Source organism: Pan troglodytes, chromosome 2, assembly GCF_028858775.2.
Source record: "Pan troglodytes isolate AG18354 chromosome 2, NHGRI_mPanTro3-v2.0_pri, whole genome shotgun sequence".
NCBI classification, from domain to species: domain Eukaryota; kingdom Metazoa; phylum Chordata; class Mammalia; order Primates; family Hominidae; genus Pan; species Pan troglodytes.
Window position 1 is genome coordinate 67,804,878 of NC_086015.1, and position 16,350 is coordinate 67,821,227.

At 37.0% G+C, this 16,350-nt stretch overlaps 1 protein-coding gene across 9 annotated transcripts in view; it reads right to left on the reverse strand.

Moving 5' to 3' along the window:
• Nucleotides 1–526: 526 nt before the first annotated feature.
• The window catches only part of THOC7 (THO complex subunit 7), a 30,392-nt gene continuing 14,568 nt past the window's right edge, over nt 527–16,350 (reverse strand). For 8 of the 9 annotated variants that reach the window (XM_063806890.1, XM_063806886.1, XM_063806889.1 and 5 more), the window contains 7 exons: nt 6,305–6,422; nt 5,019–5,146; nt 4,623–4,709; nt 2,946–3,003; nt 1,981–2,047; nt 1,811–1,880; nt 527–856 (listed from right to left, as the gene is read on the reverse strand). In XM_063806890.1, the coding sequence (XP_063662960.1) occupies nt 789–856; nt 1,811–1,880; nt 1,981–2,047; nt 2,946–3,003; nt 4,623–4,709; nt 5,019–5,127 (459 nt within the window). In that variant the 5' untranslated portion in view covers nt 5,128–5,146; nt 6,305–6,422 and the 3' untranslated portion in view covers nt 527–788. The remainder of the gene's footprint in view (nt 857–1,810; nt 1,881–1,980; nt 2,048–2,945; nt 3,004–4,622; nt 4,710–5,018; nt 5,147–6,304; nt 6,423–16,350) is intronic. The other variant, XM_016941457.4, reaches the window with a different exon arrangement.

The window sequence follows — 16,350 nt, forward strand, 5'->3', positions numbered from 1 at the left end:
CCCGCCTCAGCCTTCCAAAGTGCTGGGATTAAAGGTGTGAGCCACCATGCCTGGCCTACGCAAAACAATCTTAACAAACTATTTACTTCAAACACTCTTCACTTTATCAATACATCTTTTTCTATTGAAAATGATTCCTAAAGAACAAAACAGTAGAGAAAACAGATCAACAAAACATTTGAGAACCATATTCCTCTCATATTAAGGAGAGATATATAAAGTAATGTGCACTATTTTACTTTGCATCTTATAATTACATCCCATACCAGCGAATTTTAACAGCCTGGAACCTCTCTCCACAATAAGCATACACCACTAACATTTTGCATGTAATTTCACAGGTTTATGGTCCTCCTAAAGCCTCTTCATAGACTCCGTTTTCAGAAGTGTAACTATTTCCAGAAATTGGCTCATTTTCCCATGTACATCCTAGAAATGCCAACTTCTAACAATTTTCAACTTATTTTGTAAGCCAATCAATGTTACCAGTTAAAAACTACCTAGAATATTAATGAGCACAAACATATGCAGCTTAAAAGCATTTTATTAAGCATTATTGGATGTTGCTTCCTACCACTTAAGAATAAAAAATGCATTTTAATAAAAACAAATCTATACTGAAGTCATTTTCCTTTGTGTGAGGAAATATGAATGAAATACATTCATACTTAAAAACAGAGTATTTTACTGCCAAAACTTTAAATATCTCAAGAGCATACCACATTTTAAACACATTATGGTCATGTAGCTATTTCAATATTCCTGGGAGTGGTGGGCAATTAGCCTGTCTATGGCTTAGGATCTGTTTCCATGCTTGCTTCCTGAGCTTCTTCTACCTCTGAGAGTTTTTCATCATCTGTAATTGAGAAGGAAACATAAAACCTTAGACAAGTTTCCCTATATTTTATATTCGATGAACACATGAAAACATGTTTATCCTTTATTAGCCAATACAATTAAAGCTAAGATGGCTACTAGTTGAATCAAACTTTAAAATTTATGTGATAGACTTCACTTAAAAAAAAAAAATCCAGGCAGGGTCTGGTGGCTCATGCCTATAATCCCAGCACTTTGGGAGGCCAAGGCAGGTGGATCACCTGAGGTCAGGAATTCAAGACCAGCCTGGCCTACATGGTAAAACCCCGTCTCTACTAAAAATACTAAAATTAGCTGGGTGTGGTGGCATGCACCTGTAATTCCAGCTACTAGGGAGGCTGAGGCAGGAGAATCACTTGAGCCTGCAAGGTGAGGATTGCAGTGAGCCAAGATTGTGCCACTGCACTCCAGCCTGGGTGACAGAGCAAGACTGTCTTAAAAAAAAAAAAAAAGAAAAGAAAAAATGGGTCTTAGGCTATTCTTTAAAACAATCAGAAGATCAGGTAACACAAAAATTTCCACTTGTCTACAGTGAATATAAAGAGCAAGTCTCCAGTTCCCCAAAGCACCCACTACTCAGTGGGTATGCAAATGTTCTTATGTACTGATTCCTTATTATTGCCTGCCTGGGTCCTGAGTTGTTATATTATAGTAGTCAACTACAGTGAACCAAGAAAGATTCCAAATCTATCATCCTTGAATTTTTCTTAATTTAAACCACTATGTGTATGTTTAAATCCTATATTACTACAAATTAAGACTTTTCTACATATATTCAAGAAAGTTGAACATGAGTACCTTCTAACGTCATCCAGCTATACTGTTCAGAAATTGAAGGTATACTGTCTCTCCAAGATGTATATTTCAAAAGGTACATCCCTTGGTCATTTAAAAAATCTTCATAAGCATTTACTTTGAGACTATTTCTACTTACTTTCCAATGTTTGCTGAAGTTCATGGATGGTACTAAGAAGAACATGAAACTGTTTCCGTCTCAATTCCAGCTGTGTTAACAAGAAAAAAATTTATACAAATGACCTGTATATATAGATATATAGACAGACAGATAGACAGATCATGAAGGCTAAATATATATGCAAATACCTTATCTTCAACACTTTCTTTAATGTGTGAAAGATGCTCTAATTCTTTTCCCAGAGCCTCTAGTTCCCTGGAAATAATAAAACAGTGTTACATTTTGCTGAATGGGGGAAAAGAGTTTACAATTAATACCTAACTTTTAAGTTACTAGATAGGATTTTTAAAATAAAAAAAGGGCTTAACACTCCATTATGGTGAAACTTTTAAAGCTGAGGATGATTTCTTCTTAACTTCTAAATATGGACTTACTTTCATTAAAATTACATTTTTGGATCCATTTTTAAAGTACAGAAAAATACAGATAATAGAATAACAAGACCCAAGAAATGATACATATTGTGAAGTTTAACTTCGAGGGTTTTTTATTTTGGTAAAAGAAATAAAACATTGCCAATTAACTCGAAATACCCTTTGAATCTTACCCCTAGTCCTCTATCCTGGGCCTTTTTATCTCCTCTACCTCCCACTCAGGCAACTACTATATCATTCTTATTCTTTTTTATGCATATACTTGTATCCCTGAATAATACACAGTATTGGTATATAATATTTGAAAGGGGGTTCTAACTTTTATAAATGGTTATTATTCTGTATGTGTTTCAGGAATTTAAATATAATTTAAAATTTATTATGTGTCTTTTCACTGATTATGTTTTGAGAGCTGTGTTTTAAAAGGGCATAACTAGTTTATTCTTTTTAACTGAAATTCAATATTTTAATATATGAAGACCATATTCTATTTATCCATTGTGATATTGATGCATATTATATGCATTTATTTTAGACATATAGCTGGTAAGGTTAGAGGAAAATAAAATCTAACAGAGAAGTATGGGAAAATATAATATTGAATATCTGACCCCTCCTTTTGAAACGTATTTATTTCGGCAAAAATGAAATGCCTAGGGTAGTTTTTGAGCATTTATGTATAAAGGTTAGTTCCTTTCAAAGTAAAGCTCTACACTTACTTTAATGTCTCATGCCTGTCTGGATGGTGCTGAATCACTTTTGCCAAAGCATCATATTCTGTAAGACATAAAAATATTTATCAAACTAAGGATTTTTTGAATGTGAATTATCAAAACAAAATGTGTAATATCACAAACCTCTCCTAATCACTTTCCTAGTACATCAAGAAATGAAATCACTGAAAGATGAGTATTGCCAGTTTTAGTTAACTGAGTTATAATTATAATGATACATAACATCAAAAGTGTTCCAAACAGGGGTTTTAGCTCCCACTTTTTTTCCATTTATATGTCCTGGACAGAACGTAAGAGGTCAGCATAAGCATAAGCAAATTTAAGTTATTACTGATTATCAAATAGACTGATTCTGAGAAGGATCTTACTCACTAGTTGTCCAAAAAGTAAAATAAAATAAAATAAAATCAGTGAATATACCCTACCATTAATCTGAGTTGTTAGTCAACAGCAAATTACACTTCTCACTCATTCCAAAAGTTAAGATTTCAGAAACTTGCAAATAACTTAAAATTCAGGTTCTATTTTCTGCTCCACTGAGACCTCCAAGATAAGTCATGTAACTCCTGTTAAGCTTTCTTATGAAGTGATGAGTGGCAGGATTTACTTAAAAGCCTCATTAACCAACGAAAACACTGCAAAATATTTTTAGATGACTTTAGAACTGATACTAAGTTGGTATATGTTACTGTAAATAGGGCACCAAAACTTCACCATACACATTTTAAACTGAAAAAAAAACTTGTAAAAAGAGGAAATTAAGCTTCATCTTAATTAGTTCATTAAAAAGTGAAAATTCATTGTTTTAGAACTGAGCATATTAATTCAAAGTATGATTCTTCTGAATACAAATTTTTTGAATTACAAAATAATACATGCCCTATGTAAAACAAAACAAAACAACACAAAAACAGAGAAAAGAACCTAAGCCATAAAAACCCACAACTTCAAAATAACCATTAACATTTTCTATTTTCTTCTAGTTTTTCATATCAATGTAACAGTTGTGATTACACATTATATTTTTTATTTTTACTTTTCTTCAATTTACATTATAAGAAGAGCAGTGCCTCTAACATTAAAAATTATCTTGAAATAGTATTTAGGAACTACATAAGGATATACTCTAACTTAAAAACAAGAGATTATAACAAAACTCAACTTTAACCTTCTTATTAGATATTCTAGGCAGTCTAGAAATGTTTGCTTGCTTTGTACTTAATGAAAACTCAGAGTTTAAATTCTTTTCCATTTCATTTTTTGGAAAGTAGCTCTATTAAACAAACAAACAAAAAACCCAAACCATAAATCTAGTATATTTATGTAAATTGCCTCTGCTGATTAACCATAACATTATTTAGGCAAAAGGGTCCAAGATGGTAAAAATTTAATACTTAAGAAATACTGGGATAAGAAAAAAAAAGAGAAAAACAGAAAAGAAATACTTGGATAATCAATGTAATCCAGCAAAAACATTCTTTTCAACACAGACTTCCTTCTCTATTTTAAAGAATAATATAGTTTTAAGGAATTAAAATTTGGATCTTTTTTTTTAATCCAGGTTGATTCAGGCTGCAGATTTTACCTCACAACATTAAAAACTGCATGAAAACTGTAGTCAGTAATAATGTATTTGCACATTAAATCCCTCAAAACCCTTACCTTGGCGATTTTTTCGTATTCGTTTTGCTTGAAGAATTTGCTTTTTGCACTCAGCAATTTTTTCATGTGCTCCAGCTATGCTACATTCTATATGAGAAGGTTTTTTAAAAGATAGTTGTAACAAAATCAATAATCCATTTTTAATTTTAAAACGCATTTATAAATTAACCTCTATTGGTAACAAAATAGACACTAGTATTTGAAAAAAATAGCTGTAACCCAAAGTACTATATCATCTTAGAATACACATTTTTTATAGCTAACATTTACTGTATTCTTTCCATTAATACAGTAATTGTTATTATTCTTTTACCACCAAAGAAAATTGTTAGCAGGTATTGTTTCCTTTAGACCATAAAAAATAAAATTACAGATAGAAACATTAAGATTCTTTACCTATTTCCTTGTAAATTTTTTCATAATTTTCCATTTCTCTGAGATTCATATCATATACTAGTAAAGTTTTGCCCATTGAAAATTCACATTGAGACAGCGTGCTCAGCATACGTTGGTACTGGCTATATCTAATGAAAAAGAAAGAAAACCAAAATAAAGATATCTGTGGATTGACAAAAGTGAACTGTTATAATGCAGACAAATATTTGCTAATTAAATTATAGCAAGTTCTGAGAGAATCATTTGCTTATTTAAAATTTAGAATATCTGTCCCTTAAGTTTTCTTTTTATCAAATGTAGTATTCTTGAATTTAACTACTTTAGTTACAAATGCAAAGATGGGATTGTTGTTGTTATCAATGCACATTTTATTCAAACAGTTATTTGAATTTTGTTTAAAAGACTTTAGAAATACTTTAAGATATTTTTTTAACTTCACAATTCTGTTCCCACAATTTTTTCACTCTATAAAATTATTTATATGGAAAGCAAATTCAAATGAGAAAAAGTTTACTATGTTAAAAAATAAATAAATATAGTTAGGCGTGGTAGCTCATGCCTGTAATTCTGGAATTTTGGGAAGCCAAGGTGGGCAGATCACTTAATGCTAGAAGTTTGACACCAGCCTGGCCAACATGGCGAAACCCCATCTCTACTAAAATACAAAAATTAGTCAGTCATGGTGTTGCATGCCTATAATCCCAGCTACTCAGGAGGTTGAGGCACGAGTACTGCTTGAACCTGGGGGGCGGAGGTTGCAGTGAGCCGAGATTGTGCCATTGCACTCCAGCCTGAACAATAGAATGAGACTCTGTCTCCCAAAAAAAAAGATTAGATATACGTGTGTGTGTGTGTGTATCAGGTTGGTACAAAAGTAATCGTGGTTTCTGTCATTTCTGCCATTAAAGTTAATGGCAGAAATCACGATTAATTTTGCACCAACTTAATATATACATACATAGCAGCAGCCTTTTATTAGCAAAGGAGAAAATTCCATTTAGATATTTTATCTTATTAAACACTTATGTCCTAAAAGTAACCAAACTAATGAGTCTGAATTTAATCTTCATTTCTCCTTACCAATCTGCCTTCTCCATGTTTTAATAAACATATGAGAGGCCTTTGAAGAGAAGAAAAGGCCAAGAAAATCTACTCTTGGTTAATTAAGAGTTGACTCCACTGTACATTTAAGGTGAGTGAAAATTTGATCTACTCACAGGACCTTAATATAGGGCCTAAAATCACATTAGGACACTGGTATGGAAACAACAGTGAAAATGAAATACCCCTCTTCCTGGGACCCAGAGTTGCACCATTTAATGAAACTCTTCACTAGCAGATTAATTCTCCGATCATCTCCAGCACCATCTCCATCAATGAGGAGACGCTTCCGTATAACTTCGTCTGCAGGAAAGAAGGGCAATGTTACCATCTGACTCTTGGTAACTTTCAAGTACAAATAACCAGTATCACTGTTCATTTGTTTATTCAAAAGAAAATTATTGAAATGTAAATGTATTTAATGCCACTGAACTGTACACTTAAAAATGGCTAGCTAAAATGGTAAATTTTATGTTATGCATAGTTTATGTTATTGTATATAATCAAAAATATTTATATACTAAAGAAAAAAGAAAGTTATTGCATGACTATTGTGTGTCAGGTACTATTCTAGGGGCTGGAGTAATAGCAGCGAAAAGACATCCTTACAGAGTTGGCAGTCTACTGGGTTGTTGAGTGGAAATAATTTTCAGGTACAATCAAGGAAATAAGCCAATAATTCATAGAGAACCTTTTGTGAAATAACCCGCCCAGACAGACAGAACTCCAAATGTTCATGTCTCTGGCTGTTGAGAAGCACTGATAAAAGGAATAGACAGGAAATATTTAAAAGATGTAGTGGCAAACTAGGAAAAAAAAATGAGATGGGTGAGGGAAAAAGGAATGGATTTGTTAGATAAACATATAATTTAAGGCTGGGTGGGGTGGCTAAGGGAGTATCGCTTGAGCCCAGGAATTTGAGACCAGCCTGACCAACACAGTGAGACTCTGACTCTACAAAAAATAAAAATTAGCTGGGTGTGGTGGCATGTGCCTATTAGTCCCAGTAACTTGGGAGGCTGAGGTAGGAGGATCACTTGAGCCTCGGAGATCAAGGCTGCATTGAGCCATGATCTCACCACTGGACTCCAGCGCCTATTGGCAACAAAGCGAGATGCTGTCTCCAAAGAACAAAATAAAAAATAAAAAAATACAGATGACAATGATGGCCAACAGTGGGGTCCAAATCTGTCTGCCTGGCAGTCCTGAGCTAGTGTTCTTTCCTGGACAAAATGATGCTGGATCGTAACAAGAGCAAGGCAAATTAAAACCACAGTAAAACGTCATTTTTCAACTATCAGACTGGCAAAAGATCTGATAAAACTGTTGGCAAGGGTGTTAGAAAACTGCACTTTTATACACTAATAAAATGCAAACTGGTAATTCTTTGTAGGGCCACTGGACAATAACAAATAAAATTAAAAACACACTACCATTCTGACCCCATAATTCCAATTCTAGAAGTTTGTCCTATAGAAGTGCACTCATGCACAAAGACAGACATAAAGGGATGTTCTTAGTGGTACTGTTTATAGTAGAAAGATTGCAAACCTATTCATCAGTAAGAAACTGGTTAAATGATGAAACATTCACATAATGTAATAGTATGAGCCAAAAGAATAGTGCAGATATACTGATACCAAAAAACTCTCCTTAGATACATTAAGTAAAATGAAAACAAAACAGGTGTAGAAACGCGTATACAATATGTTGCCATATGTGCGGAAAAAGGAGGCTTTGCGTGTGTGCATGTGTATCACACATGCATGTGTGTATTGAGAGACTATCCTTGGACAGATCCACAAGAAACTTGTAATAGCGGTTATTTCTGGTAAGAGGGACAACAGATAGAGGTGGGAAAAGATAATTTTCCTGCATGTCTTTGTAGAATTTGGGGGGTTTTCTGTTTTGTTTTTTATAGTACGCAGTAATTATTTTTTAAAATAAATTTTAAAGTGTGAATAATTCCTGGAGAGCCTCCATGCTGAATCAACAGCAAAATCTTTAAACAATAGTTCCTGTGTGTAGGCAGAAGTATTTTTGAGCGCAGGTGCAGCGGAGATAAACTTTGGAAGGCAGATGGCTCCAGTTTTAAAATATATTCTGTGATAATATCAGATAAACATTTTTAGAATTGGGTTTGGTTCTCAGAGTCATGGCTTTGACAGACTGCTCAAGCTACATATTCATCAAGTGTTTTAATTTTATATTTTAAAAATACAAACTAATGCTTTCAGTTTTTTAACCACCAACAATATTATCTGAAGAGACTGAGACAAATAACATAGTCCTTGAAGAGACTAAAATGCAGGAAATAAATACTAATAGAATTTTCTTACTACAAATGTTTTAAGTTTATTAAAAAGAAGCATCTAGTGGGTGAATCTGGTGGCACTGATGGTATTCAACAGTTCCTTTGCTAGTCTTATCTGTGTTCTTCTCAAGTCTCCAAGAAATACCATTTTTTTTGCTACATGCCTGGATCTCCAACTGTATTGAGGACTGGGGATTTCAAATGTAAATACATTTAAGTAATAGGAAAACAACATCTAAGGCAACCTGGGGAGTGAGTGCCCTAATTGAGAGGAAAAAATATTAATAGATCTAAGAGAGATTAAAGTTTGATGCTGTGGTTTGAATGTCCCCTCCAAAACTCATGTTGAAATTTAACAGCCATTGAAATGACCTGAATAGACACTTCTCAAAAGAAGACATACAAATGGCCAACAGGTATATGAAAAAATTCTCAACATCACTAATCAGGGAAATGCAAATCAAAACCACAGTGAGATACTGGCTCACCCCACTGAGAGAGGCTATTATCAAAAAGACAAACAATAACAAGGTTGGTCAGGATGTGGAGAAAGCAGAACCCTTATACACTATTGGTAGAATGTAAATTAGTACAGGTATTATGGAAAACAAAATGAAGAGTCCTCAAAAAACTGAAAATATGAGCTGGAGAATTCACAACCTAAGTGTCCATTGATCAATGAGTGAATAAAGAAAATGTGGTATCTATACACCATGGAATACTACTCAGCCATAAAAAGGAATGAAATAGTGTCTTCTGCAGCAACCTGGATGGAGCTGGAGGCCATTATTCTAAGTGAAGTAACTCAGGAATGGAAAATCAAATACCATATGTTCTCACTTATAAGTGGGAACTAAGCTATGAGGACACAAAAACATACAGAGTGACATAATGGACTCTGGAGATTAAGAAGATGGAGGCTGGGAGAGGGGTGAGGGAAAAAAAAACTACATTGGGTATATTGGGTATAAGTACACACTTGTGTAGTACACTACCTGGGTGACAGGTGCACTAAAATATCAGAATTCACCACTGATCTGGCTGGAATGCAGTGGCACGATCTCGGCTCACTGCAACCTCCACCTACTGGGTTCAAGCCAGCCTCCTACCTCAGCCTCCCAAGTAGCTGTGACTACACATGCAGGCTATCATGCCTAGCTAATTTTTGTATTTTTTTTTATAGAGACAGAGTTTCACCATGCTGCCCAGGCTGGTCTCAAACTACTGAACTCAAGTGATCCACATGCCTCAACCTCCCAAGTGCTGGAATTACAGGCATGAGCCTCTGTGCCTGCCCCAACCCCTCCAAAAACTGTATGTATATTTGTTTGTTTGTTTGTTTGTTTGGAGACAGAGTCTCACTCTTTCATCCAGGCTAGAGTACAGTGGCATGATCTCGGCTTACTGCAATCTCTATCTCCTGGGTTCAAGCGATTCTCTTGCCTCAGCCTTCCAAGCAGCTGGGATTACAGGCATGTGCCACCATGCCCAGCTAATTTTGTATTTCCAGTAGAGATGGGGTTTAACCATCTTGGCCAGGCTGGTCTCAAACTTCTGACCTCAAATGATCCGCCTACCTCGGCCTCTCGAAGTGCTGGGATTACAGGCATGAGCCACTGTGCCAGGCCTCAATAATTCTTTTAAAATTAAAAATGGAACTACCATATGATCCAGCAATCCCACTACTGGTTATGTGTCCAAAGGAAATAAAATCAGTATGTCAAAGAGGTATCTGCACTCCAACGTTTATAGCAGCCTTATTCACAATAGCCAAGGTATGGAATCAATTTGGGTGTTTACCAACAGATGAATAAATTTTAAAAAATGTGGGCTGGGCGTGGTGGCTCACGCCTGTAATCCCAAAACTTTGGGAGGCCAAGGTGGGCGCATCACGAGGTCAGGAGATCGAGACCATCCTGGCTAACACAGTGAAACTCTGTCTCTACTAAAAATACAAAAATATTAGCCAGGCATGGTGGCTGGTGCCTGTAGTCCCAGCTACTCAGGAGGCTGAGGCAGGAGAATGGCGTGAACCCGGGAGGCGGAGCTTGCAGTGAGCCGAGATCACGCCACTGCACTCCAGCCTGGGTGACAGAGTGAGACTCCGTCTCAGAAAAAAAAAAAAAAAACTGTGGATGTGTGTGTATATATATATGTGTGTATGTGTTACACACACAAATATGTGTTACACATACACATACATACATAAACAATATGTATGTATTCAAATTCAACCATAAAAAGGAGGACATCCTGTCATTTCAACAACATGGATGAACCTGGAGAACATTATGCTAGGTGAAATAAGGCAGGCACAGAGAGATAAATAATGCATGATCACACTTACATATGGAATCTAAAAAAGGTGGTCTCACAGAAATAGAGAGTATAATGGTGGTTACCAAAGGCTGGGGTGGCTAGGGAGAAGGAGGTTGGGGAAATGTTAGTCAAAAGATACATACTTACAGTTAGGCAAGAGCAATAAATTTCAAGAGACCTAATTGTACAGCAAGGTGACTATAGTTAATGATGATATAGTATATTCTTGAAAAATGTAAAAAGAGTGAATGTGATATGCTCTCACCACAAAAATGATAACTCTGTGAGGTAATGCATTTGTTAATTAGCTAGTTAACCATTCCACAATGTATATATACTTCAACACATCATGCTGTACATGGCAAAAATACACAATGTTATCTGTCATTTTAAAATAAATACATAAAAAAGAAGGAAGTTTAATTGCCATCATGCCAGTATTAAGAGGGGGAACCTTGAAGAGGTGACTGAAGAAGTGATCAGGTCATTAGGACTGTGCCCTGATGAACAGGCTTATGCAGCTATTGTGGAAATAGGTTAGTAATCTTGGAGTGAGCTCCTGATAAAAGGGTGAGTTCAGCTCCATTTCTTTTCTCCATCTCACACTCTCCTTTGCCATGTGATACCTTTTGCCATGTTATGACACAGCAAGAAGACCCTCACCAGATTTGGCCCTTTGATCTTGAATTTCCCACCCTCTAGAACTGTAAGTCAAATAAACTTTTATTGCTTATAAATTACCCGGTCTCTGGTATTCTATTACAGCCTTGGAAAACAGAGTAAGACGGAAAATTGTACTGGCAGTGTGGCTGTTGCTATAATACCTGAAAATATGGAAGCGGCAAGTGTTGCCCAAGTCTAGAATCATAAATAAAGACAATTGAGATCTTTAAATTTGTTGTAATTTTGTCTCTTGACAGATGACCACAAAAGGACCTGGAGACAGCTGACCTGAGACTCCTTGAGGAACACAGGAAAAGGTGATGCTAACCTTCTTTTCTGGGGGTGGGGGGTACTATCTCCTTCATGTATCCCTGAGGGTTAAGTCCCCCTCAGATCTGAGCTCTGCTCTCTTTAAGTATTTAAGCTCACTGATACCTTTGGCTTGGGGGTATCGAGATTAGTTTGTGCTGTGAGAGGACATTTGACTTTGGGGTACCTAGGGTTAGTTTGTGCTGTGGCAGGGCACATGACTTCTGGGTTCATAGTGGCTGACAAGTCACTGGCAATGACTACATTGTTTCGGCTCCCACTCTGGTGATATCTCATTGCATGATGCCATAAAAGGCTTGGGTCAAGCCCTGAAGAATGTGGCTGGACAGAAATACGGGTTGCATCCCATTGGTGACCAGCATATGACCAGAGGGAAATGTGGGTTACACTCTCTGTGGCTACCATAAAGGGCTGCAGTAGTAAAGGTAACCAACGGCAGTCACAGTAAGTGGTTATTACCATGAGGTGGAGGGGGACATGAACTCTGGCTTTTGGAATTCATAGGTATGTGTGTTCTTTTTTTCTTACATGTTTAGATGAGGGAGGCCTCAGGCATCTGATTGGGTCAGACAAAAAAGAAACTGAAATGTCATTAGCTAAGTTGGTCAAGGCAATCTCAAAGCCAAAGCCATTTTGGCTTTGGAAGACCCAATATCCAACATAAAATGGTTTCTTTAATTTCTAAAGATCTGAGTACCCTCCCTTCTGGCCAGTCTGCCTTTTTTGTGTATAAGGTTTCTGGTTCTGGAAGCTACAAATATTTACAAATGGCAAAATCTTACAAAAGATAATTCAGAATTATGATGCCATTACATGGAATGTTCCACATGAAAAAGACTATTCATCTAAGAAGTGCACTCGAACCCCGAGCCTCCCAAATTATGCAGAGAGAACAAAATTCTTATTGGCATTCAGAAGCCTCAAAGAGACAGTCCTCTAAAATCACCTTTTAAAAAGATTCACTGTAAAGAGCTAATGAAAAGCTGGAAATGAAAGATATTCCCTTACCAAGGATGGTAAAACTGATGTAACTCCTACTGCCTCTCTCTCTCTTTCTTTGCCTGAATATTTACAATCTACTACTAAATATTCAGTCTGCTTTGTCTGAATTGCCTTTCTTCCCTGAAAAAAGCAGTTAAACAGTTTCCTTATAAGAGAATCATCTGAAAAATCAGGAGATAATCCCCAAGCGACTTGCACTCCCTGGACAAAAATGGACTTCAGGGCCACAGTTCAAGATTTTCCTAAACCTAGAGAAAAATTTCACAAGTTTTCTGAAGAATTCAGGGTCTTACTAGTAACTTATTATTTAAAAATTTTTATTTTTTTTAGACGGAGTTTCACTCTTGTTGCCCAGGCTGGAGTGCAAGGGCGCAATCTTGGCTCACCACAACCTTCGTCTCCTGGGTTCAAGCTATTCTCCTGCCTCAGCCTCCCAAGTAGCTGGGATTACAGGCACCCACCACCACGCCAGACTAATTTTTTTGTAGTTTTAGTAGAGACGTGGTTTCACCATGTTGGCCAGGCTGGTTCTCAAACTCCTGACCTCAGGTGATCCACCCACCTCGGCCTCCTAAAGTGCGGGGATTATAGGCATGAGCCACCGTGCTTGGCCTTACTGGTAATTTATAACCCCAGTATACTTGATCTGTACCAACTAGTATATGTGTTGGTGTACTCCAGGGAGCCCCACATGGATGAAAGAGGCAGAATGATAGTCTTCTGAGAATTCTATCAAGTACCCAACAAGTCCCGTCCAATCTACTTATGGGTCAGGCAAAACCCAAAAGACTGCAAATTACAGTTTGAAAAGCCATTCCCCAAGTATTTCAGCTCCATGACAACCAGCAACCTAGAATGACATTTGGGCCTGTCCTAGGGTGCTTCCCCAAATAAGCAATCCCTAAAACAGCAGTTTCCAAAAATTCACTAGTAGGAGGGCTAGAACGCCTCCTAGTCTGTTGGGAATGGATCGAAGAATTGCGTAGGCGAATAGGAAGTACAACCACTTGTGCAAATAACCAGGACATTGGAAAAAGGACTGCTAAAAAAAATTTCTAGGAAAGCCCCTAAAATCAGGCTTCCCACCCACCCTGTGATAAAAAAAGTTCCTATAAATCTGGTATGTATTGGTATAAATGCTATCAGTCATAATTTTGGTTGAAAAATAACCAAATTTCCTTGTCAATTTCATCATTATTTTAATGAACTCTCATCAGGTTTTAACCATGGCCATTTTAAGTCATGTTGTCCACAGTTAATTGTTTTGGTTCTAATGCCTTTTATGAAAGCTTTCTGCAAGCAATTATAATCCTAAAGTGCTGTGTCTCCAAAAAGCTATATCAGAAGAATGAAAAGAAGGCCGGGTGCAGTGGCTCACGCCTGTAATCCCAGCACTTTGGGAGGCAGAGGCGAGCGGATCACTTGAGGTTAGGAGTCGAGACCAGGCTGGCCAACAAGGCGAAACGCTGTTTCTACCAAAAATACAAAAATTAGCCGGGTGTGGGGTTGCGTGCCTGTAATCCCAGCTACTCAGGAGGCTGAGGAAGGAGAATTGCTTGAACCCAGGAGGCAGAGGTTGCAGTGAGCCAAGATCGGGCAACTGCACTCCCGTCTGGGCAACAGAGTGAGACTCTGTCTCAAAAAACAAACAAAAAAAAAACAAACTCTGACATAACTTTTAGTTTATACCATTGGACAAAATTTCCAAAAGTTTCATGAAGAAACTGTAAACCAAAAATAAAATTCTAAGCCCTCCAGCCAATTGAATGGACACCCATTCAATAGGCCAAGGGCTTTCCAAAGTAAACCTGAAAAACTAGTTTAGGCCATGATGGGAATGGGGGTGGGGTCAGAATGCCTCATTACACCCTCCTTCTAGAATTCAGGCACAACTGACCAGCATGAACATTAAAACAGAGATCTTAAGACTGACCAAACAGACTCTTTGTACCAATAAGATACATCACATGACAGCAGACATTGAAATAAATTGAAGTATTTTACTCTGAAATATATTTCTTTGATGTATTTAAAAATGGCCCTGCAAAGTTGTCTCATAAATCTACATTCTGTGGAGAATCCCCTTCCCTTTCCAGGTCTTTTCCTGATCCAGGAGAGATTAAGAGTCTGGCACCTTTTTAAGTCTGATAAGAAATATTTACCATCTATTCTCTGTGAAGCCTGCTAGCTGGAGGTTTCATCTGTGTCAGAACCTTGGCCTCCACAACCCCTTATTTCAACCCAGAAATTCCTTTCTATTGATTCCAGGTCTTCAGACAATAACTTAACCAATTACCAATCAGAAAATCGACTCCACCTATGAGCTGGAAGTCCTTCCCACCCCCCACCTTCAAGCTGTCCTGCTTTTCTGTACTGAACCAATATACATCTTACGTGTATTCACTGATGTCTGCCTGTAATTTCTGTCGCCCTAAAATGTATAAAATCAGCTGTAATTCAACCACCTTCGGCACATCTCAGGACCTCCTGATGCTGTGGCGTGTCTTTAACCTTGGCAAAATAAACTCCTAAATTGATTAAGACTTGTCTCAGATACTTTTTGGTCGACAAATTTGATGGGTTTGTAAAACTGCTAACCAAGATCAAACAGAGCACGAATTAATTACATGAGACTGATTGAACTGATAAATAAAAACTATGGGTTTTCATGGCTTCTTTATTTGAAACATTGCTGTTTTTTTTAATATTTTGTTTTACAGATTTAAGGAAACTTCTTTTTTTAAAAGCTATCTATAGCTTACAGCAATTTGGTAAAGCATACTTTTATGAATAAAAACAGAAACATTTGCTTTTTCTTTCTACCTGATGATATCTCCAGAATTTGGAAACTATTTGTTAGTACTGTTATTTTTAAGGCAATTTGGTTGTCTGCGTAAGTTCAACAAAGAATCTGTTAACAGGATACAATTGGAAACAGTGGTTATATTATCAAGGCTCTGACAGGAATACCATATTTGAAAATGTTCTTAGAATGCCTAGCTTCACCTGGGCATGGTGGCTCACGCCTGTAATCCCAGCACTTTGGAGGCCAAGGCGGGTGGATCATCTGAGGTCAGGAGTTCAAGACCAGCCTGGCCAACATGGTGAAACCCTGTCTCTACTAAAAATACAATCAATTGGCCGAGTGTAGTGGCATGAGCCTGTAATCCCAACTACTCAGGAGGCTGAGGCAGGACAATTGCTTGAACCCAGGAGGCGGAGGTTGCAGTGGGCCAAGACTGCGTCACTGCCCTCTAGCCTGGGTGACAGAGTAAGACACCATCTCAAAAAAACAAGAATGTCTAGCTTCAAGGATTCTCAGCTTTATAGTGAATGAGTAAAGGTTGTCACTTCCTGGCAGGCCCATGAACCTCAAGGTACTAGATACAGCAGGCAAAGTCTGATGTGTGCCTTCATTTGGCTTCCTAACATTGAGAGGTTTCTAAAATTCTAATCTGAGATTCCTTGTCAAAGTTTGCAGCAAAGCAAATTTAAAAGACGGCTATGTAGTTATTCTTGCTGCACTTTTATAAATAATCAGGCAAATTGGTCTGTGATTATCTTTTGTAGAAATGAGGGTGAATGTAGAGAAAAAAATTACGT